The sequence below is a fragment of the Haplochromis burtoni genome, unplaced genomic scaffold (assembly GCF_018398535.1).
Source record: "Haplochromis burtoni strain Fernald_Lab_line unplaced genomic scaffold, NCSU_Asbu1 Contig_23, whole genome shotgun sequence".
Taxonomy (NCBI): Eukaryota; Metazoa; Chordata; class Actinopteri; order Cichliformes; family Cichlidae; genus Haplochromis; species Haplochromis burtoni.
In genome coordinates, this window is record NW_024582384.1 from 950,724 (window position 1) to 973,745 (window position 23,022).

The 23,022-nt window shown below is 42.9% G+C and overlaps 3 protein-coding genes across 3 annotated transcripts; all 3 read left to right on the forward strand.

Moving 5' to 3' along the window:
* Positions 1-3,907: 3,907 nt before the first annotated feature.
* LOC121814172 (urea transporter 1-like) lies at positions 3,908-5,322 on the forward strand. Its single transcript, XM_042218808.1, has 5 exons — positions 3,908-3,916; positions 4,398-4,535; positions 4,743-4,862; positions 4,900-4,932; positions 5,026-5,322. The coding sequence occupies exons 1-5, from the start codon at positions 3,908-3,910 to the stop codon at positions 5,320-5,322; spliced, it is 597 nt and encodes a 198-aa protein (XP_042074742.1).
* A 9,417-nt stretch (positions 5,323-14,739) lies between these two features.
* Positions 14,740-18,521, forward strand: zgc:122979 (uncharacterized protein LOC641576 homolog). The gene is made up of 4 exons (XM_005917295.3): positions 14,740-14,954; positions 15,535-15,793; positions 16,139-16,671; positions 17,582-18,521. Exons 1-4 carry the CDS (start codon positions 14,847-14,849, stop codon positions 17,813-17,815), a joined length of 1,134 nt encoding a protein of 377 aa, XP_005917357.2. The 5' UTR covers positions 14,740-14,846; the 3' UTR covers positions 17,816-18,521.
* A 78-nt stretch (positions 18,522-18,599) lies between these two features.
* On the forward strand, positions 18,600-22,851 carry hwa (huluwa). The gene is made up of 3 exons (XM_005917373.3): positions 18,600-19,599; positions 20,238-20,433; positions 22,036-22,851. The coding sequence occupies exons 1-3, from the start codon at positions 19,018-19,020 to the stop codon at positions 22,200-22,202; spliced, it is 945 nt and encodes a 314-aa protein (XP_005917435.1). The 5' UTR covers positions 18,600-19,017; the 3' UTR covers positions 22,203-22,851.
* Positions 22,852-23,022: the final 171 nt, after the last annotated feature.

Sequence of the window (23,022 nt, forward strand, 5' to 3'; positions counted from 1 at the left end):
TGTGTGTGTGTGTGTGTGTGTGTGTGTGTGTGTGTGTGTGTGTGTAAACTCAAACAGTGAAAACAACACAAAGTAATAATGAAAAATCAGCACAGTGTTTTTGAAGATAATAGCCTTGTTGTCTGAAATACCTACGGACACATTCTTTGTTTGATGGCTGTTACAGAGAAAAGTTATTGATCAGTTTCCTTCTGATCGCCTGGCTTTTTGGTTTGCAGTTTGAAAACTTACTGTGGAATCGTGTTGAGTAGTTTCCATATTTGTTGCCTGTTTGAAAATTGCTATTGTAGCAGGGAGGAAAAGAGGTTACCAGCAGAGCTGAAGAGATCAAGGGGTTCAGTACAGGCTGCACAGCATAAAGACACCCGGGCTTTCATTGCTGAGAATTGTGACCGAACATGTTGACGATAGAACAGTGGGAAGCTCTTTGGAAAATCGGCTTTGATCACTCCTTCAAAATGAATAAATAAGGCAGGTGGGGGAGAGGAAACTCCATGGCAAAGTGGCAGCCAGGTTTCGATTTCAGCTCGCACGTCTCTGCTGGAGTTGTCTCCACCTCAGGGGGCATGAGAGAATCATTCACTGATTTATATGGTGCACGGGGAGATGTTGACTTGTCTGTAATTTGTGATGAAGCAGAGAGCGGATGACAAAACCTGATAACATCAATGTCTGTGCTGTGCCACACAACAACTATTTAATGAACATACCGACAGAGGGGGGGGGGGCGGTTCTTTGTAACTTAATTTTGTAACACAACAAACAAGAAGCTGATGCTGGTAACAAACCAAGAGTCTTTAACCGTGCTGGCAGCTCTGTGAGGCTGCACAGCGGTGCTTTGAACTAGTGTTGCTGTCACCTTGAGATGTCACCATCAGCTGAACATTAAAACTCTGGGGATCACTGAAGATGTTGGAAGACATTGGCCGCAAATCGTTATCGTCCATATGAGATGTAGATGCTGTGTTTCGTTGAATATAAGAGTAATTCTCCCTGATGAGGGGATCACCGACGTCTGATCGCTTATCCTCTGTAGAGCGTAGATCTGGAGGTATTCACCAAAGGTACGAGCTCTGAATATCAATACTGAGGCAGTTGCTTATAGCAGCGGAGCTCCCCTCTCTGGAGAACTGCTGTCAGCTCACCTTAAAGTTCTTTCATGATAAAATTCTGCAAACTTGCCATTAAAACCACAGAATATGGTCTGATGTTATCATAATCTCAAAGATTGAGGTGCTGCTCAGTTAGTAACCCTGTCGAGGTTAAAGAATATATTGAGCAATGGCTATGAATGTTAAATAAAAGATTAATGTAGGCACTATGATGTTGAAGTGAAGCCCTGCTTTCAAGCTTTGAATGTTCTGCATGTATGTATGTATACTGCGTATATAACAAAGAGCATCCATACTGTATGGGTGGATCCCACAGGCAAAAATTTGTCTGATAATTGCATCACAAAATGTGTAAAAATCTTTTTAGAGCATTTTTACTCATTCAAGTTTGCTGACTTGAAAGGAGGTGATGCAGTGCAGACAGCTAGTGGCCACTTATCTATAAAAGTGGCCTTGCACTTTATGGTGAAAGCATTATTAAAGTTTAGTGGGTGAGTTTGAAGAAAATCCCCTGTGTAGTTGTCACAAAGGGCTAAAACAACTATAGAAAGAAATGTTGTTGTTTGTAAAGAGCTATTATTTCTGCTGTAATATTTCAAACTGTGGTTTTTGGCGGTTCCTGCATCTTATGTTTACTTCTAGACAGATGTTGTCATCAGGAAAAACTCATTTAAAGATGCTCAACCTCATTGTGGTCCAAGCAGCACAGCGGTATGATGGTTAGCAATGTTGATGATGGTCAAAACCACTGGCCAGCTAGGGTCTTTCTGTGTGGGGTGGTTGTATGGATTCACTCCAGGGACTCCTGGCTCACTCCCACAATCCAAAAGCATGCATTGGTTAGGTTAACTGGCACTTCTATTCAGTATTAGCCCTGCAATAGATTGGTGACCTGTCCAGGGTGCACTCTGCCTGCGCTGGATGAAGATGGATGGACAGAACGCGGTGGTCATAGAGGAAAGGTCAGGGAAACACTGTCAGAGGTCTCTTCCTGTTTAATAGGGAGTTCTTCCTTCCCACAGTCACGAAGCGGGGCATTGAGGCTTTCTCTCTAATACTGCAGGTTAATTACCTTTCAATACAAAGACAACCTTTGTCGTCAACTGGCGCTATATAACCAAAACTTGGTTGAACTCCAGGCTTTATCTTCTTTTGACAATGTCTCTACAAACTCTTATACAATTCAACCTGTAGCTGCTATAACCTGTAGTGTGTACATAATCCAGTTAATGATCTGCATGAACAAGCATGCACTACAACAAAAACAGCAAAAAAACACCCCCAAAAACCTTCAAAGGAAGAAAGTCCAGCTGGTTCCTTTTGCTTCCATCCTATTGGGCTTTTTACAGGGAACATGTAATGTTATACTAATAGAAGTATGGATATGCAATAGATTTCAGCAAGGAGTTAATTTTGAGTGTGAATAATTATGACTGATGGTGACTCATAGTACTACTAATAAAACTGAAGTCAGTTTATCACAGTTTATCATCTATCACTAGATGGGCTATAATAATCCAGGTGCTAGACCGCATCATTTAAAAGGTAGCCCAAGACACATTTCTCATCAGACCTCTCAGTTGGCTCCTAACTGTGGTTAACCTCATCCTACAGAACACTGGAGCGCTCTGAATGGTCTTCTAGGTGTTCTAGTTCCCACTGGGTCTGGCTTCTTTGCTGGGACTAAAGAGACCCAATGGCTTCTACTTATCTGTAATAAACCTTCTTTTAGTTTATCGTGAAAATAGGGAGAGAAAAAACACCTTTCCTCCAAACACAAAGTCATTATCACTGTCTTTTCCCCTTATATTCCCTGGGCCTACACTTCTGTTGACTGTTACATGTGTACTTTACACAGTTTCTCATTTAGCTGCATCTCACTAATTTGGGCTATATTTGTCACATTCAGCTCAGGGAGACCACGTCAGTGGGATTATATGCCTACAACGGAACATAGTGATGGCCATGTTCTCTGCCTAAAGACACTGGCACTGGTGGCTTTTCATGTCAAATGTTTTTATGTCCATGTTGCAGTAAGTGTTCTCCTCCAGAAATTAATTTGCTGCATCCTGTAAATGGGAAAGGCACCTTGTCAAATGTTAAAGACCAGTATAATAAGCTGCACTGTGAGCAGCTGATATACTCCGGTGCAATATGTTTGTCCTTTTTTTTTTCTGAGTGTCTAAATTATGATGGTTTAAATGCATCTACCATAAAGCACCCTCAAAAAACCCTCAAGGGAAAAAGGGGTCAATTACATGGTTGTTATTTTCAGCTAAGTACAGCAGCGTTCGGCAGTGTGCTGCATCATTTAGTTTCACTGTCAGCTGTAAATGTGGCTCTTTGGATTATACGATTGCTAGCAGAAAGAGGTGTGGAAGCCACGAACACTACCTTTAGCTTACGCTGTGACACTGAGACACATACTGATGAGCGAGTGAACATGACTTTACATTTTACCATTTAAAAAAACTTTAATTGGGGCAATAAATGACAGTATGTTGCATTGTAAAGGGAGTGTTTTCAGGACACAGCCATAACTCTACAGTGGCAGCAATAACATGATGATTAGTAAGTCTCAGTCCTTAATCTCAATTTACTGCAGACTGAAAAATATCAAAGTACTCGAGCCTTACTGTTTTTCTAAAGTCGTAATAGAGTGATTTAGAGGTTTTGGACAACATGTTTTTTAATTTTAGAGCAGCTTTGCCCATCAATTTTCCAGTGCAAATGAAAACTCCTGCTGGCTGAATTTTTCAGCTTGTCAATTGGATGGTTAAAAATAATGGTCTCTGATGTGTTTGGTGAGCGCCTGACTTTTGCATAGAACTACCACGCTGTTGCCTTTCTGTTTGTTCTTTTCAAAAGCTGTGAAAGCGCAATATCCAGCATGGAATCTGCTCATCTGGCTCTCTTTGATTGGACATTTGCCCCATAAATAATAACAAATATAATGTCACCCTGTAGCGATTCCAAGTTTCCTCTTAATTCATTTCCTGCCCAGTAGTTGTCAGTGCTTTGCCCTCAGTTGCTAACAAATGAGATCCTTCCATCTAATTTTGTGGATGTGGCTGCACATTGCAGCTACATGAGCTACTCACACAGATAATCTTACAGAGTGCATAAGATATGCAAAAAACATCATGTTTCTGGTCCACTAGCTATGAATATCTAAACGGTGTTTTTTTTTTTTTTTTTTTTTTTTTTACATTTTTCTATCAGCGCCATTAAAAAAACAGTGCTAATGGTTTAAAATGTAAATAAACGGAGGCTGTCATTTTGCAGCTATTCTTGTCAGTGCCAGTTGGTGCTGGCCAGGTGTACGGCTGTGACAGTCCTTGGACAGGAGGTCTCATCCTTCTGTCCCTGCTGCTCTGCTTACCAGCTATTTGTTTTCATGCCACGTTTGGGCTCTGCTGCTGGCATGTTTGCTGCTGAAAGTCTCAAAACAATTTGCATAGAAATATGCATAATGTCTGAGCCTCAAGAATGAGCTCTGGCTTCTTTAAATGGCACAGTGGAATGTTTTCTTAAATAATGCACACGTTCAGTTTTCAGATTCATGCAGTTGCTTGTTATTTGTGTAATACTTCACACAAATGGGGGGATTAAAGTGTTTTTCACTGATGTGTGGTGGATGGCTTGCTCTGGCCTGCTCCTCAAAGGGATATTTACACAAGGCTGTGGGGATGTAATAGTGCACTATCCTCCAGTGCCATTGGGGGTGTCTTCCTCTGGTTCTGCTGTTTGGTGAAACTCATAAACTTTTCTGCACACATACACACAGATGATTGCAGCAACCTCAAATCTGATGTCTGCAGTAGCTCAGAAACTTTCCTCCCAAGTCTGCAAACATCATTTCCACGTGCTCATCATGTGTCACGCTCTCCTCTCCTATGGCATCCCCTTTCAGTTTGCATTACCGGCCTGCACGTGGCCTTTCTGCCTGTCGACTCTCATCTCTCTCCTCATTTCCTCTGAGATTCCAGCAATCTGCAGACTGCCTCTGTCTGTGGTCTCCTACCCCGAGGTAAATCTCTGCTACCAGAGACAATTAAAGAAAGCTCAGCACAGTCAGCAGAAGAGCGGCCAAGAGGAGGCCCCGCTGAAGGAGAGGGAAGGACCAAGTGTCTATCTGGCTGCAGAGAAGAAGAATTTGTCCTTAACATTTACCTTTGTGAGCATTTATATTGTAGGAATGGAATGGTGATGGAATGGCTGGCGCCCCCCCCCCCCCCCCCACCTGCCGCGCCCCTTTAAATAACCTATATTTGTTATATAATTTGGCATTGTGCATGGTGCAAATTATTGAATTTTCTAAACACAGCAAATATTTTCTTCTTCAAGTATTTTAATTCTTGCCTGAAGAGGGCAGTACATTCCAATAAAAGGGTGTAACAACAGTGGATGTAAATCTAATCATACTGAGAGCTTTACACAAGTATATAATGGACCTCTGTGTGTGTGTGTGTGTGTGTGTGTGTGTGTGTGTCTGTGTGTGTGTGTGTGTGTGTGTGTGTGTGTGTGTGTGTGTGTGTGTTTTTGCTGTAGCATATTTTATTAAGCTTCACTTTGCAAACCATAACATTTGTCGTGCTGATTAGTTATGACTGCAGAGCAAAAAAATTAGGGGGGGCTGGGCAGTCTTTCCTCGACAGCACAGTAGTGGCTGTTGGTAGAGGATATGTAGGGAAAATGCAGAAGTGTTTTCAGCTGTGCAAAAAATGAGCTGCAGGGGAGATTTCATAACCCCCCCACCCCCACCCCCAGCAGAGAAGCAAAAATAAAAACACCTCCCTCACTGCCAGACATAATCCATCTCTGCCTTCTGTACTCCGCAATCTGTCTTAATGTTTTCTCTTATCATTTCCTCCCCATCTCTCTGATAAATTTTATAAGCCGCTTTCTTACTTCTTCCCTTTCTGCCCTTTTCTCTCTTTTTGCTCATCTCTGTTCAGACATCATCTGTCCTCATCTAGCTTTCTGTCCTCCACCAAAATGATTTTTCTATCTGGGTCACGGTCTGTATCTTTGTGTGCATTTCTGCCTGTATCTTTCTGTGTCCTTATTGCCATCTGTCTGTCTCTATCTGCTGCACTTGAAGGCGGATGGCTATAGTCTAGCCAGAACGACACATACGAGCCAGTCACACACCCAGACATGTGTGGGAGCTGCAGTCGGGGGGTAGGTGCGAGACGGGAGAAGGCGACAGAGTCGCAAATGAGAATGTCTCATTACTTTGCCTGGTGATAAAATATGGCTTGTTATGACTGTCTTTTTTTAAACTTAATATCTGATATGCATTCCCTAATTCTGCCCTCATTTGAACACAATACTCAAAAAGATCTCTGCTTAAACTCTTGGTGCATTACGTTAGATAAGGAAACTTTCCCCAGCGGCCTGTAAGTACACCAGACCTCAGACAATAGATTTTTTTCGGTGGCCTTTTCAAGCAATGTCGATTCATCCGGTGACATTTGAAGGACAGGGTGGCGGTGTCATGATGTGAGATGAGGTTGGCGTCGCTTCCTCCCGTGTGCTCTCAGCAGTATGATTCACCTTTCTGCATCCCCTGCAGGCATCACCCAATACTCCCACAAAAATGAGACAGGGCTGAAGCATTAGCAAACAGTCGCCGTGCTGTGAAAAAAGAAAGAAAGAAAGAAATGAGTGAAAATAAAAAGTATTTGGCCACATCTCTCTCTACCAGCTGTCTACTATGCTGTCAGATAAGAATAGCATGTCTGGTACAGAAATGTAGGCCAAAGTCTTCCATAACTGTAGTTACATTATCCACTTGTACTTGTTTGGTACAAATACTGATGGTATCAGTTAAATATGCTGCATTTTTCCTGCTCTTTTAAGGGTGTTTTATTGAGCAGTGTTGCAGTTGATCTGCACGGCCTCGTTATATAATTATTAACCTCTCTCTAAATAAGCTTGCATTCTTTATATACAGGAAAAGCTGTACAACTTTGAAAATAAAACTGCAGAAAATGCAGTTAAAGGTAAAAAAATCTTGCACTCCATGGAGAAGATGCAACAGTATGCCACAGCTGTTAAATACATCAAGATGTACAACTAGAATATTACTCTTACGTGGGCAGGGCTCTAATAACATAGACATTAAGGCACACAAAACGGGGGGGGGGCACACAAAAAGTGGAGGTGGTGTGACTGCCAATCCAAACTGCCAGGGATCTGTTTGTGAAGTCCAATATCAGTTGTTTGGTTGCCTGCCCATCAGTTTGTGGTGGGTGGGGGGGGTGTCGGCTCAGGGTTCAGTGGGTTCAGTGTCTGCTTTTGTTTCATCACCTTGTTTTGAACTGAAAGCATCGTTATGAGTCGGCTGGTATTATGCTTTTGGAGGACAGAGTGTGTCTGCCATAAAGATGGTTTCTTAAGTAGTAGTGATTTACACCCACAACCCTCCTGTTCCTTTGCTCATTAGTGTCTAATCAGGCAAATCACATGGATTTGGGCTAGTCTGAACATTTTAGAAATTGCTAATCTCTTGTGATTTTTCCCTAACAATTATGTCTATCATTCACAAAGAATGGCCACAAAAAAAACAACATATCATGCATCAGTTCTCTGGGTGAAAATGTCTCCTTGATGCCAGAAATCAGAGAAGGGTGGGCAAGACTGCTTCAGACTGACAGCATAATAGACAGCTGGTAGAGCGAGAAGCGGCTAAGATCGATAGGAAGGCAACAACATGTTAAATAAGCGCTTGTGGTTCAGGTGACGGCAATGTAGTTGTGTGGAGGATTGTTATGACCCAAGTCATCATTGTACGTACTCTGTCCGCTCCTCCACACCTGGGGGTGGCGTTGTTCATTGTTTCTGTTGTGTTTTGATTATGTAAGCTCCAGGCGACAGCTGACCATTGGTTGGAGACTGAATGGTACTCGCTATAAATTGGTACCTGTCAGCACTGGCTGGGCACTGCCTACTTCCTGTTTCCAACAAGGCTGGGCTGTGTGTATAATTGCATAGTGTTGTGTGACCGAGAGTTCTGTGTCTAGAACAGCTTGATCTTTTTATGTACACTGTAAATATTGTAAATATCCTTCGTTAAAATAATGCACCTGGTAGATGCAGGGGTGGGAAGTCTTTTTCTTTTAATACATTTTCTCTTGTTTAGGTTACGTTAGTTGTGTTCCCTTTACCTAATGTTTTGTTGGTTTTTCTGGATGTGCTCACCCTGACATTTTCTACCGCTATAGAAAAAAATAAACTATTGTGTTTGGGCCTGCAGACCTTGCTGTAGTACTGATCCTTCCTTGGAAAGAGGGAGCATAACAGGGACATTTTCCTGACTCACTGTGGGCACCAGATGACAATTTTTCAAACTTCACAGCCTGCATGAGTATTGTTGCTGATCATGTCCATCCCTTTATAACCTCAGCACAGTACACACATCTTCTGATGGATGCTTCTGACAGAATAACACACCTAGTCATAAACTGGATTCTTGAACATAATGAGTTCACTGTATTCAAATTGCCTCCACCATCACCAGATCTCAATCTAACAGAGCACGTTTGGAGAATTTTGGAACATTTGCATCATCGACAAATCTGCAGAAAATGTGTGATGGTATAATGTTGAAGAGTGTTTCTGGCATATTGTTGAATCTGTGCCTGAAAGAATTAAAGTGGTGTACCTAATGAGGTTTGCAGTGAGCTTATGGAAGCTCATGAAGTAATAGTAATTGATAGTATGAAATAGGTAGTTTAACCACTGCTTTAGTCTACTCAGACATGTTATATATAATTTAAAGTTAACTTCATGTATTTGATTCCAAACAATAAAAAGTAGTACAGTATGTACTACTGCAGGGGGGGAGAAAAACAGCAGCCTGGACAGAGGAAGACGAGAGTGAACACTCAGTACAGCTACTACAAAACACGCGAACAACACCACAAAGAACACCAGGCTCCGTGTAAGCTGTCCGCCTTCTCACCACCTAACAATAACAGTGTTACTGCTGCTTGGTTCTTTAATTAGCATTATTTTCTCCGAGACTGACAGGCACCTTTGAATGTGTCTCTGTGAGAGAGACACAGAGTGTGAATGTGCGACAAACAGGACCAAACACACTGACTGTTCCCGTGGGCAGGAGTTATGAATGCTGGCTGTTCTGATTCACTCTCTCCTGCTCAGTCTGTGAATAGTATGGATGAGCTGCTATCTGTTGCATGACGCTCCTGGCTCAACATGTTCGAACCAAATTTGTCTGCTGCTTCCTGTGAGACGAAGGGAGAATCCTGAGGAAATTCCATCCTCCATTGGATGCCTGAAGCATCACGGAGGAGGAAGCACTGCCATGTATGTACGCTCCCTGTGACACCGACTCCATATCCATGACTGCAGTCTGCTCTGTGTGTGTCGTAATCTCATAGTATGTGTAGTACGATCCCAAAATAGAAACGCTAATTTGTTTTTTCTTCAATGGGAGTAAAAAAAAAACTAAAAACAGATGACTTGCTGAATTTCATCAAAAGAGTGGCCTTTGTGTAGTAATCAGCACATGTCATCATGTGAATCATTCATCCAGGACCAGTAGAAGAGGGGCAGTCACTTCCTACCACAGATTTATGCTTAATGTAGTCATTACAACCAAAAATTGACTTCTAGGTGCTCAGTGGCACAGATACACAGAGAAAATGCCAGTATGTCAGCCATAATGACATTTTTCAAAAGCAGCAGATTTGGCTACCTCTGATTCTGGATCATCCCAGCACCATTGTCTAGTTTAGTATCCACGTTTTGCCACGATGTAACACATATTCATCACAGCCTACTATTATTACTATTCTCTGACACTAGGAATAAGTTCAAATATGAGAACATGACCCGTTTGTCTGTTTGTTGGCAGTTACTAAATCCTCGTCTTATGCTATGTTCCATTTACATGCTTATTAGAAAGCCACATCCTTCACTCAGACTAACTCAGATAACATGCTGTAAAGATACAAGACAAAAACTGAGGATTCGTGACTGTCAATCCAAACTGTCTCGAGTGTGTCACATGAGCCCAGACTGCCAAGTTGGACGGTTTCTCGGGGGGGGGGGGTAAGTGTTGTTTTCACTGTGTGTGAAGACTGAATGGGGGGTGTGGAGGGGGGCTGCTGTGGAGATGGCACGCTTTGTGTTTTTATAGTTTTGGGGATTTTTTGCTTTAGTTTTTTTTGGCTGTGAATGCAAACTGGTGAGGGTCCAGGCTGGCTTGAGATGGAGTTTTTGATGTACTTGAGAACCAGCCTGTCGACACATTTCACCAGAATGGAGTGTGCGCTGTGGGCTAGCAGCCCTTTAGACTCTGCAGGCTTTCAGAGACGATTGTTGGCTTATTTGAAGCAAGTGGCAACACATTTAAGTGACAGCGATGTGTTGAAAATTTATGTAACACCAACAGCCAGCCAGGTTCAGGTAATATCTCAAATTTTCACAAGATATTTGAACACTTACAAGGGTTTTTTCTTTTTTAACACGTTCAGTTACATAACACTAAGCTGTCTTTTTCTTCTACAGCTGTTTGCTGCTAGCTGCCCAGTGCTTTACTTGCATAGGTTTGCATTTATTGACGACAGAATTATACACAACTGCACCTACTGTACGATCTCATCCCTTCAGTAAAGGCTACTAAAAACATCACAAGACGGGGCAATGGCATTGAAAGGAGGACAAATTGAAATCAATGGGAAAATCCAGCAACAGCAAACATGGTGGTTAAAGTAAATTCCAAGGGGGAGAAAAGGATTTCAAAACCTTATTTTAATTTGAGTTAACTTAGATAATCACAATCACTGCTAGGATAAGTGCTTGGTGGTGTTATGAAGATGGCTATCTGCTGACAAGACTTACTTATAGAAGGATTTGGATACTATTCTGACCTTTTAATCAATCTCCATTAGCAGCTCTTTACAGTACAGAAAATCAGCTTTGGCTCTTGGTCACGTGAACATCTAAATGTGGTTTTCTTTTGAATTATGGTCAATATATAAAATATGAGGAGTTTGGGATGTGACAGAGTGGAATCCAACACAATAACTCCAACTAACTGTGATGCTGCCCCCAAAAATGATAATTTTGCATTCCGTCCTCTGCTGTTATACTACATTAGCTTGATAGCTAAGTCAGGTTTTAGACACTTGGAATTTATACTACCTTTTTCCTGCCGCCCGACTGTATTATAACAGTTTTTATTAACTGTCTGATGAAAGATTTGAATTACATAACATAACAGACGTCTGATTAAAACTACCGTGTAAAGCAGCAGTCTAGTTAGTACCCCTGTCATGTTAAACAATGGTTTTGTCACTCCTTCTTATTTTCTTATTCATCTCACAAGCCCTCACATTTCTCTTGAAAGGATAAAAGACTAAAATACCAAACTCTTTGTGAACCATCATCTCCAACCAACTACAGTTGTTCAGATGATGCATCACTGATCCCTACATATACAGTGGGGCAAAAAAGTATTTAGTCAGCCACCGATTGTGCAAGTTCCCCCACTTAAAATGATGACACACAGCAAAATCTCCAGTGTTAAATTAACACTGGAGAGTGTCTATATGGGTCCACACCTCTGAGTGTTAAATACAACACTGTTGAGTGTTAAATTAACACTTTTGACAGTGTTATATGTTTAAAAGTAACCTAGTCAGTTTTGAAGATTAACAATGGCTAACACTGAGCAGTGCTGATTTTCTAACACTGGAAAATAACTCAAAATGTTAGAAATATTATTTTAAACATATAACACTGTCAAAAGTGTTAATTTAACACTCAACAGTGTTGTATTTAACACTCAGAGGTGTGGACCCATATAGACACTCTCCAGTGTTAATTTAACACTGGAGATTTTGCTGTGAAGTCAGTAATTTGCACCAGAGGTACACTTCAACTGTGAGAGACAGAATGTGAAAAAAAAATCCATGAATCCACATGGTAGGATTTGTAAAGAATTTATTCGTAAATCAGGGTGGAAAATAAGTATTTGGTCAATAACAAAAATACAACTCAATACTTTGTAACATAACCTTTGTTGGCAATAACAGAGGTCAAACGTTTACTATAGGTCTTTACCAGGTTTGCACACACAGTAGCTGGTATTTTGGCCCATTCCTCCATGCAGATCTTCTCGAGAGCAGTGATGTTTTGGGGCTGTCGCCGAGCAACACGGACTTTCAACTCCCGCCACAGATTTTCTATGGGGTTGAGGTCTGGAGACTGGCTAGGCCACTCCAGGACTTTCAAATGCTTCTTACGGAGCCACTCCTTTGTTGCCCGGGCGGTGTGTTTTGGATCATTGTCATGTTGGAAGACCCAGCCTCGTTTCATCTTCAAAGTTCTCACTGATGGAAGGAGGTTTTGGCTCAAAATCTCACGATACATGGCCCCATTCATTCTGTCCTTAACACGGATCAGTCGTCCTGTCCCCTTGGCAGAAAAACAGCCCCATAGCATGATGTTTCCACCCCCATGCTTCACAGTAGGTATGGTGTTCTTGGGATGCAACTCAGTATTCTTCTTCCTCCAAACACGACGAGTTGAGTTTATACCAAAAAGTTCTACTTTGGTTTCATCTGACCACATGACATTCTCCCAATCCTCTGCTGTATCATCCATGTGCTCTCTGGCAAACTTCAGACGGGCCTGGACATGCACTGGCTTCAGCAGCGGAACACGTCTGGCACTGCGGGATTTGATTCCCTGCCGTTGTAGTGTGTTACTGATGGTGACCTTTGTTACTTTGGTCCCAGCTCTCTGCAGGTCATTCACCAGGTCCCCCCGTGTGGTTCTGGGATCTTTGCTCACCGTTCTCATGATCATTTTGACCCCACGGGATGAGATCTTGCGTGGAGCCCCAGATCGAGGGAGATTATCAGTGGTCTTGTATGTCTTCCATTTTCTGATGATTGCTCCCACAGTTGATTTTTTCACACCAAGCTGCTTGCCTATTGTAGATTCACTCTTCCCAGTCTGGTGCAGGTCTACAATACTTTTCCTGGTGTCCTTCGAAAGCTCTTTGGTCTTGGCCATGGCGGAGTTTGGAGTCTGACTGTTTGAGGCTGTGGACAGGTGTCTTTTATACAGATGATGAGTTCAAACAGGTGCCATTCATACAGGTAACGAGTGGGGGACAGAAAAGCTTCTTACAGAAGACGTTACAGGTCTGTGAGAGCCAGAGATTTTCCATGTTTGAGGTGACCAAATACTTATTTTCCACCCTAATTTACGAATAAATTCTTTACAAATCCTACCATGTGATTCATGGATTTTTTTTTCACATTCTGTCTCTCACAGTTGAAGTGTACCTCTGGTGCAAATTACTGACCTCTGTCATCATTTTAAGTGGGGGAACTTGCACAATCGGTGGCTGACTAAATACTTTTTTGCCCCACTGTACACACACTATACCCATCCATGTATCCCTCCTCTTCCTCTTATCTAACCCTATCCCAGCTGCCATAGGGTGGAAGGCAGGGTACACCATGGACATGAAATCAATTTCTTGCAGGGCTAACACCGAGAGACAACAAGCATTCACACTCACATTCACTGCTATGGCCAATGTAGAAGTACCAGTTAACCTACCCCCTCAAGCTGCATGTCTTTGGACAGTGGGAGGAAGCCTGATGGTCTCAACAAAGTCCAAAGAGTAAAAGTGGAATTTATGACAGACATCATGTGTCTGAAAACTGTTCATAACAAGGCGCTCCTTGAGGTGGTGCCATATTCGTTTCCTTTCAATAGCTGGGACCACATCCTTATTATCCTCATTTGGATTTGACAGTCGTAGATAGAGAATCATGTACTATTATCTACATAACAAAATAGTCACAATACATTTTAACTGGAATACATTCCCCCTGCAACTGAATGAGCATTGCCTTACAGTATAAGGTGCACTGTGATGGGTCATAATGTGAATTTAAAAGAAATGATATATAAATATGATGTATACATATAATTATTTTGAATCGATCTGAATCAAACTAGGTGTGAAGGACACGCCCTTTTACCTGAGGGCATCTTGCCTAATATGGGTATTATGGCATTATTAATATGTACTTCAGAAATGGCTATTCCTAAATGATTCTGCATACCCACCGACATAAAGAAGATATAGTCATTTTTGTTCCTCCCACCCACTGAAAAAATGTTTTTAATCTGTAAAAAGAAAGACAAGGCGTGAGCTTAAATGCAAAAATGGCACTCGAGGACAGGGGCTCCATCACCCAGCAGGGTATGTTCTGTCTGGAGTTTGTCTGGGCAGACAGCACTTATGAGTTCTTTTTCATAACTGTGCCTGTTCTGTCTGTGGAAGGAGAAAAAAAGAGGACTCGGTGTACCGAGTCGTGACTGCTCAAATCTGCCTTAAAGAACTCCGGAAACAAGTCTCGAGATGGAAAAGGGAGGCTGCAACATCCGCGTGATCATCGCCCGAGCGCCAATAGCTCTTCACCGAGAGCGCTGAGGACACCGGCATCCCCTGCCGCGCGTGAGGAAATGGGCGGGTCCGGGGAAAGCTCAGTCACACCGCGTGGGCGGATGGAGCGGCTAGTGGGAAAGGAGGGGGGAGCCGCCGCTCTGGTATTTAACGGAGAGCCGAGGAGAGCTCAGACAGCACGGAAAGCGAGCGGAGCAAGCGAGCGGAGCGATTTCAGCACCAGCCCCGAGGACAGCGACACACGTAGCACCACAGCTAAGTTTCCCATCATGGTTCTCATCTGGACCCAGTTCGGTGTGAAGCACAAAAATGGCAATGTCAAGTGCAAAGTGCGAGTTATGCACAGGGGGGACAGCTCCGGCTCCTCGTCCTCAGCGGTAAGTTTCGCATTTTTCGCGGGGAAGTTTCTGGGGGTGTTTGTCTTTAGCATGTATGAAGTGTGTAAAGCTGCACGGTGCTGACAGTTCGTATGAATGACACCGTATAATTAAACAGTATGTATAGAACTGGCACATTACTGTTGTACCGGATTCATTCATATGTAAGAATTGCCGGCTCGCTTTCAGCCAATCGCTGCAGAGTATCTCAGTCGCTGAGGTGGGGAAGAGTCTTTTGCCTCTTATATGACTTTCCCCCATCACGTTGTGCTGTGCATGAGCCTATGAAATTCATGGATATGTGACCGCACATGCAGCAGCACGGAGATAAGGGTGTTTTCCCATTGAGACTCTGTTAGAGGTGGGGGGATTTTCTGCATATTAATAGATATTCTGCAGCAGTTTTTTGGAAGATATCTTGAGCATCAGCTACTCTGTTTAACATTCTAGTTGATAGAGGTTTGAATTTGCATGCTTATTCGCCACTGCTTGGCAACACTTGGGATACAAGGTTGGCGCAAGCTGATGTTTAAAAGGTGAAGAAAGGTTTTTAATGTGACATTTTTGTGTGTTTTCGCAGGAAAGCACCAGGTCAGAGCAGGACGTGCCCTGTCTGCCCATCAAACCCGCAGGCAAAGACTTCTACAAAGTCCTGGGCGTCTCCCCTGAATCCAATGAAGATGAAATCAAGAAAGCCTACAGGAAAATGGCCCTCAAGTTCCACCCAGACAAGAACAGCGATGCTGACGCGGAGGACAGGTTCAAAGAGATCGCAGAGGCCTATGAGATCCTGACTGACCCCAAAAAGAGAAGCATATACGACCAGTTTGGAGAGGAAGGTGAGGAAGGGCGAGGATCTGAAATTGTGATTGCTAGCATTTTAAATAGCTTCACTAGTAACTGCCATCTGAGTGATTAGTGTAGCGTGGGCGATTAGATTAACTATTCATGTCATCATCAAATGCTAAATATTGATGTGTGATGACTCCCACTCCTATAAAACAAGCTCAACATGTGAAATGTGACAGCTGTGAGGCTGATTAGCTATTGAGGGAGAAACAGAAGAGTTTTCTTGGTCTCTACAACATTTTAGAAAAGGTGGCATGAAGAGAACTTAGGGAACATTAAATTAGGAGACGTTCTGCTGAAATTTGACTTGAACCTGTTTTCTTTCCCCTTTTCAGGCCTTAAAAACGGAGGCAACATTTTCCGCAGCAATTTCCACGGCGACCCCCACTCCACCTTCTCCTCCTTCTTCAATGGCTCTGACCACTTCGACATCTTCTTTGGCAACGAAGAGGGCGACGACGACCTCTTCAACCCCTTCAGACGGTTCACCTTCAGCCACGTGAGCGGGTCTGCAGGCCCCGACGGTGGCCTGCGGAAAGGCCCGAGGCGCTTGCAGGGCGAAGTGGTGGTGCACGACCTGCTGGTGACCCTGGAGGAGGTGATGCAGGGCTGCACCAAGCATGTGAAGATTACCCGCAGCCGTCTCAACCCAGACGGCCGCACCTTGCGAACAGAAGAGAAGGTGCTGAATGTGGTGGTAAAGAAAGGCTGGAAATCGGGAACCAAGATCACCTTCCCCAGGGAGGGGGACGAGACCCCCAACAGCGCCCCCGCAGACATCACCTTCATTCTCAGGGACCAGGAGCATCCTCAGTACAAGAGAGAGGGCTCCAACCTCGTCTACACGGCCAAGATCACCCTTAAAGAGGTGAGTTTGGTGCATCGCCATCAGATACATTATGAAACATATGAGTGGCCTATACTCAGATACAACCACTTACACCTACTCAGATAAAGGCTAAGATCTATGCACCACTTCTTGTCCTTTATATAACCATTGAGTAACGTTCTTTCTTAAATGCCAGAGAAAATCGATTCCTGAAAAAAACAGCAGTAATACATAAGATTGAAGGTCCAATCTCTGCCAAATGCAGGGAGGGAGGACAATATCTTTGATTGCAGTCTGAGGAACAGAACAGAGTGTTCTGTTATGGGCATCTGAACCCCTCAGCTTACAGCGGGCTGACAGACCCCCACAAACACAGAAACAGCAGTAAGCCTGCCAACGCCTCCGTTTACCTCATCAGCCCCTGCAGAGAGAGCGAGCAAGCAGGAGCTAAATTTAGCTCCCAATACTGACTGCCCCCACGAATTGCACTTCACCCTCCCTCACAACTACTATGCTGGCTGCAGACTTCTCTGCTTGTATAAGGCAGGCGCCTTTTTTTTTTTTTTGGCTCACTCTGTCTCTGGCTCTCGCTTCCACCAGCCCACACACAGATTAGCAGGGTAGCAGTCACAGAGAATGACATTTCAAAGAGCTCCTCCATCTTCCTATGGCTCACTTCAGTCACTAAAACACTTAACGCCCACACTGAGCCAGTAAATGGAGCAGCGATTATAACATCTGTAACACCGGTCTGTTGCATAACGCAGAAAATAACACAGAGAATTGTTTCAGAAGGACAGACACCCCACATTTATCTCTTATGCAACTTGACACTTTTAGAGAAACTGGATTCCACTCGTAATTAGGCCACTCAAAAAAGAATTGTGAAACAGGTTAAGAGCTTCATGGGTCTGCAGGGCTAACTCTCTCTTTCTTCTCTTGTCTTCAGGCTCTCTGCGGCTGCACAGTAAACGTTCCAACGCTTGACAACCGGATGATGCCTCTGCCTTGCAGCGATGTCATCAAACCCGGTGCCGTCCGCCGGCTGAGGGGCGAAGGCCTTCCCCTGCCCAAAAGCCCATCCCAGCGAGGCGACTTGGTGGTTGAGTTCCAGGTGGCCTTCCCAGACAGAATCCCACCACAGTCCCGAGAGATCATCAAGCACAGCCTGGCACAGTGCTAGCCGGGTGACTCTTACCAGTTCTTACCAGTTCACAAACACAGCCTTGCCCGAGGTGCTATCACAACCAAATCACAACCTCTTATTGTGTTTGGAAGCGGCAAGCGGCGCATAAGCAAGTTGTAGATCACATGCAACTTTTTGCGAGGAGATGACTTTCTGCGGGCGCTCGGCACGATGCACACCAACTTAGCAGTGCTGTGCGAGCAGTGAGTTGACAGCTGATTAATGGGGGTCTTTGGTATCTGAGGGCATCCATTGACTCGATAGCCTTTCTCTTGAATGAGTTATCTGTACTGTTATACTTGCAAACCTTTCGCAGGATATCAGTGTGCTATTCAAGTCTGTATAGACTTCCTTAAACCTCAATGGTAGAAACATGTAAGGGAAATAACACAACTTTAGTATTCTTATTATTATTACTTCTACTACTGTCATCATTATAGTTATATGGTGTTCATATGACTGATCTTTTGCATTGATTTATTACAATAGCAAACATACTTGTCTACAAAGATCTACTTTGTGTACAAAATGCTGAAACACTGTCTCTAAAAGAGATTCATCTGTCAAATGTTCTATTGAATGATTTGAAATGTCTGTATATAATCTGCGATGAGCCACCTGCTGATGTATTATTATTATTGTTATTATTACTTGATATAGAGATGTTTGGAAGCATGAAAAATAAAGAAAAAGAACAATTTGACTTCTGTTTCCGCCTCACTATTGGATAAAAGTTTATTATTTTCAAATCCTAAACTTACATAAGTGAACTCTCAGACATTTGCAGTCCACTAAATCACACTTCAGACCAGATTTGAAGTTGCTCAGCGATATAGCAGTCATCTTCTGCCATCTAGCGGCCAGTCCTAACATCATCCTGCACACAATAAGGCACACCTGTTGGTCTGTAATTTATGTGGCGGCCAACTGAGCGCTGCACAGTCCTGTCAAATAAAGCCAGTGCTCTGATAGCAGTGAGAGCGCATGCCTACAGTGATGGAGACAAGAATGATTAAGGACAACACTCATATTTGGAGGCTGCATACATTTGAGATGCAGGATGGCATCAGATAGAAAATACTGGCAAACAAAAAAAAGACAGTCCACATTGATTTAAGAGATCGAGCCACCTGTGTAAAGACAGACGACCTGTAATCTGAAGTTTTCCCAAATTCAGCCTCCATGTGTTTAGGAATGAAATGTCGCAAGTAAGTGAAACCACAGCATCCAGTCTGACTGAAGGGAACCCTGTGACGAGTCTGACCTTAGTCGTTCTCTTGCTCGTTCCCTGCGTGGTCGTTCTGCTTCTGCTGAACTGCCTCTTGCTGGGTTACAAGTTACTGATCCTGTCAAAGAAGAAAATCAGTCTGTGGCCAGAACGCATGGAGGAGATGCTTTTGCGGTCTCCTCAGAGAGTCAGACTGTCCGATTTGGCGTTTCCTTTGCGCCAAGACGGGCGGAGAGCGTATTTATCGCTATCAGAGCCCGTGCTCCCTCATCCCGTTACTTCTTCCAGAGCTTCTTCCAGGGAAAGGATCGGTCTGGATCACAGGATCCGGCTTCTGAGGCCAGATGGCGCTACAGGTTCAGGGTCTCAGAGAGCGCCGAGCACCATCCGGGCAACCTCTCCAGAAGCTTGTTTTACCCCGAGACTAAACCTGGCCTCCAGCTCACGGACCTACAGCCTCAGCAAAACAGGCTGGCGCAGGAGTGCACAAGTTTTACCGCACGATTCAGGGACTGAAACCAGAGTGAACCTTGTTCCTCCAAACACTCCTATGGTGAGTAATTGGGTTTTTTCCCAATTTTTTTTTTTTTGACAAAGTATTAAACGTTGAGTCGCAAATACTTCAAACTGCGCAACTGGCTTAATTAACCCAATTTAGGGCCCGTTAACCCCCTTGTTACCGCTCATTGTGTGCACAGGTTTCCTGTGTGTGGTAGCTGAATTAAGTACAAATGCAAAGAGAAGTTTAAGGCCTCACTAGAAGCAGCAAAACCCTCCCATTAGTAACTGCTTTTGTGTTGCATGCTCTGATGTTACCAAATAAACTATCTGTAAAATAAAAATATACCAAAGAAAGTTGTTACACAAGGAATCTCTGAAGGTTGTCTGGAGTCCAAAGCCCTGGGCAGCACTGGTTTGGTGGTAATCCATCTACTATATAGTTTGCCTGCACGTTTAAGATCTTTTGGGGTTATTTTAGATGTTGCAAAATATATTTGCAAGTATTTTGGCATATAGAAGAAATAAGTCTAATTTTATCTTGAATGAAGTGTGATGTGATGCAGTTTATCACTGGAAGATGTTAATCCTTGAGGTGTGTGTGTGTGTGTGTGTGTGTGTGTGTGTGTGTGTGTGTGCGCGCAGTAGATCATGTTCTTATGAGCAGCTTTTGTATCCCTTTGCTTTCTGCAGGAGACTGAATTTGTGGGTCTGATTCGGAGGAGCAGTACTTATGAGATGCTGCCAGGTGTGGACCCAGGTGTTGCAGGGTGCAGGGTTGACAAGATAGACATGGAGTGCGAGTACACCAACCTGCATTCAGAGGCGTCCTGTCTGAACGCGTCTGCAGCGGGTCCTGGACTGGATAGTGATTTTGGAGCAAGTGCAGGTACTTCCCCTCACAATGATCACCACTACAACAACTTCACTGTATACAAATGTCTTCAATAACTGATGTTGATCCATACATGAAATGGGGCTTGCATTTATTTTGAAAACACATTTTATTCCTGACTGAAAGTACTCTTAAATGAAATCCACCAGTTTCTAGACAAATAAGAAAATGTTGGCATATTAAATTTTGATTGTAGCCCAGAAATGGTCAGGAAACTGACCCATGATTTTTATGCTTACACTCACTGGCAAATTTGTCAGGTACATCTGTTCAGCTGCTCAGGAATACAAAGACTAGCCAATTACATAGCAGCAACTCTTGGCAGGCATGGCCAAGACAGCCTGCTGAAGTTCAAACTGAGCATTTGATTGGGGAAGAAAGGTGATTTAATTGGCTTTGAACATTGTGTGGTTGTTAGTGCCAGGATGTTTTAGAAGTTGTTGATCTTCTGTTATTTTTCTATTTTTTATTTTTTTTCCCCCCACACAAACATCTTGAGCGTTTACAGAGGATGATCTGAAAAAGAGAAAACATCCAGTCAGGGGCAGCTCTCTGAGTGAAACTGGCTTATTAATGCTGGGGGTCAGAGGAGAATGGGTAGAGTGCAGTAAGTCAAATAACCGCTTGATACAAATAAGAAATGCAGAAGAGCATCTCTAATGCATAACATATCAAACCTTTAAGCAGATGGCCTACAGCAGCAGAAGACCACACTGGGTGCCACTCTTTAGGAGTGGCAACTAAGGAAAACTGAGGCCACAGTTCTCAGAGATTCTCCAAAATCGGACAAAGGAAGAGCGGAAAAATGTTGCCTGGTCGATTTCTGCTGTGACATTCAGATGGTAGCGTAAGAATGTGCTGCATAAACCATGATTTGTATTAGCATTGCAGGCTGGTGGTACAATGGTGTGAGGGATACTGGCAAACTTTTAAATGCCACAGACTGTCTGAGTGTTGTTGCTGACCGTATCCATCCCTTTATGAACAAAGTGTGCCCATCTTCTACTGACTATTTCCAGCAGGATAACGTGCCATATCACAAAGCTCAAATCATCTGAAACTGGTTTTGTGAGCATGGCGATGAATTCACTGTAATCACCTGAAATCTACATGCACTAAATCCAAATCAGTAGCACCTTATGCATGAAATCTGCAGCAACCGTATGACACTACTATGCCAATAATGATCAAAATCTCTGAGGAATCTTTCCAGCACTCTGTTGAATCTATGCCGTGAAGAATTAAGGCAGTCCTATCCAGAACTAGTTAGATATACCTAATGAAGTGTCTAAGTGTGAATAATTGCTTTAATAATTGCAGAAATCTGTAGACTAGTGATCACGGACAGTAATATCTACACTAAATTCTTGGAAAGATTAGAAAGTTTTCTTCTTGTTGACCTTTTACTACGAAGAATGTCCACATAGAATTTGACCGCAGACGAAGAAAAGATATCGGAGTGTAATTCATGCACATAAAAATCCAAAGTTTGTGTGATATGAATCCTCCAGTTTGCAATCACTGAAAACAGACTGTGCAGCAAAGTACAACCTTTGATCCAATAAACATCTAAAGTGGAAATGCAATTCCTTTCAGGGGTCTCCCTGCGGATTCTGTCTGCAGACAGTGACGGCCTGTCCAACGGAGTGCTGGCTTCAGCTCTGGAGTGGGATTATTATGACCCCTGCTATGTCAAACAGAATAATATACCCAAACATAAACATCACAGACCTGCAATCCACATGAAACAGTACTGGGTGTAAATTTGTACTTTTAATGTTTATTAATGTGTATCATGTATTTATTCCATTAAGTTTTTTTTTTTTTTTTTAGAATTTCTTTGTCTCATTAACACTATTTAACACTTTATACAAACTGACATAGTTTTTGTTGTTGTAAAACTCACTCTTCCACAGAACCTGTTCAGACTATGTTCTTCTTCACTTTGACTTCAGTTACTATCAAATGTTGTCAGTGCACTGATAACACGCTTCACTGATGTTAGTTAATTCATCTCAGTTTCACATGCACTGGCCCAGTGGGCTGGTTCTAAGTATCACAAACATTTTCATAACAATCAGTTTCACAGTTGATTTGAAATTCTTTGATTCACTTTGATCTGTAGACTGTGTAAAATATAATAAAGTACCTATTGATGAAATTGTTAATCTTTATAATAAAAAAAAAAACAACTTCATGTTTACATACTTTGTTTCGGCATGTTCCGGTTGCCTCTCCTGACCAGCAGAGGGCGCGCCTGGTGATATGGTTTGTGATGGGATTGTGGTTATTTTTAAAAATGTCTAAATAAAAAGGCAGCCGAGTCTTTGCAGTAGATTAATAACACAGAATAAAAGGACACTGGCTTGAACGGTATTCATAAACAGTGCTGCAATGTGGTTCAAGTAAACTTGCAGTTTTCAGAATACAGGCTGTATGTATTAATGCATCTTGCTCAGTCACAGAAAATTTAAACAGTTCCTTTCCGTTTAAGGTCTTCAAGCCTTGATCTTAAAAGAAGCTTCAACTACAGCACATGCGATGAACCTTTAGAAAACTTTACAATGAGCTCTAGATGTTTAT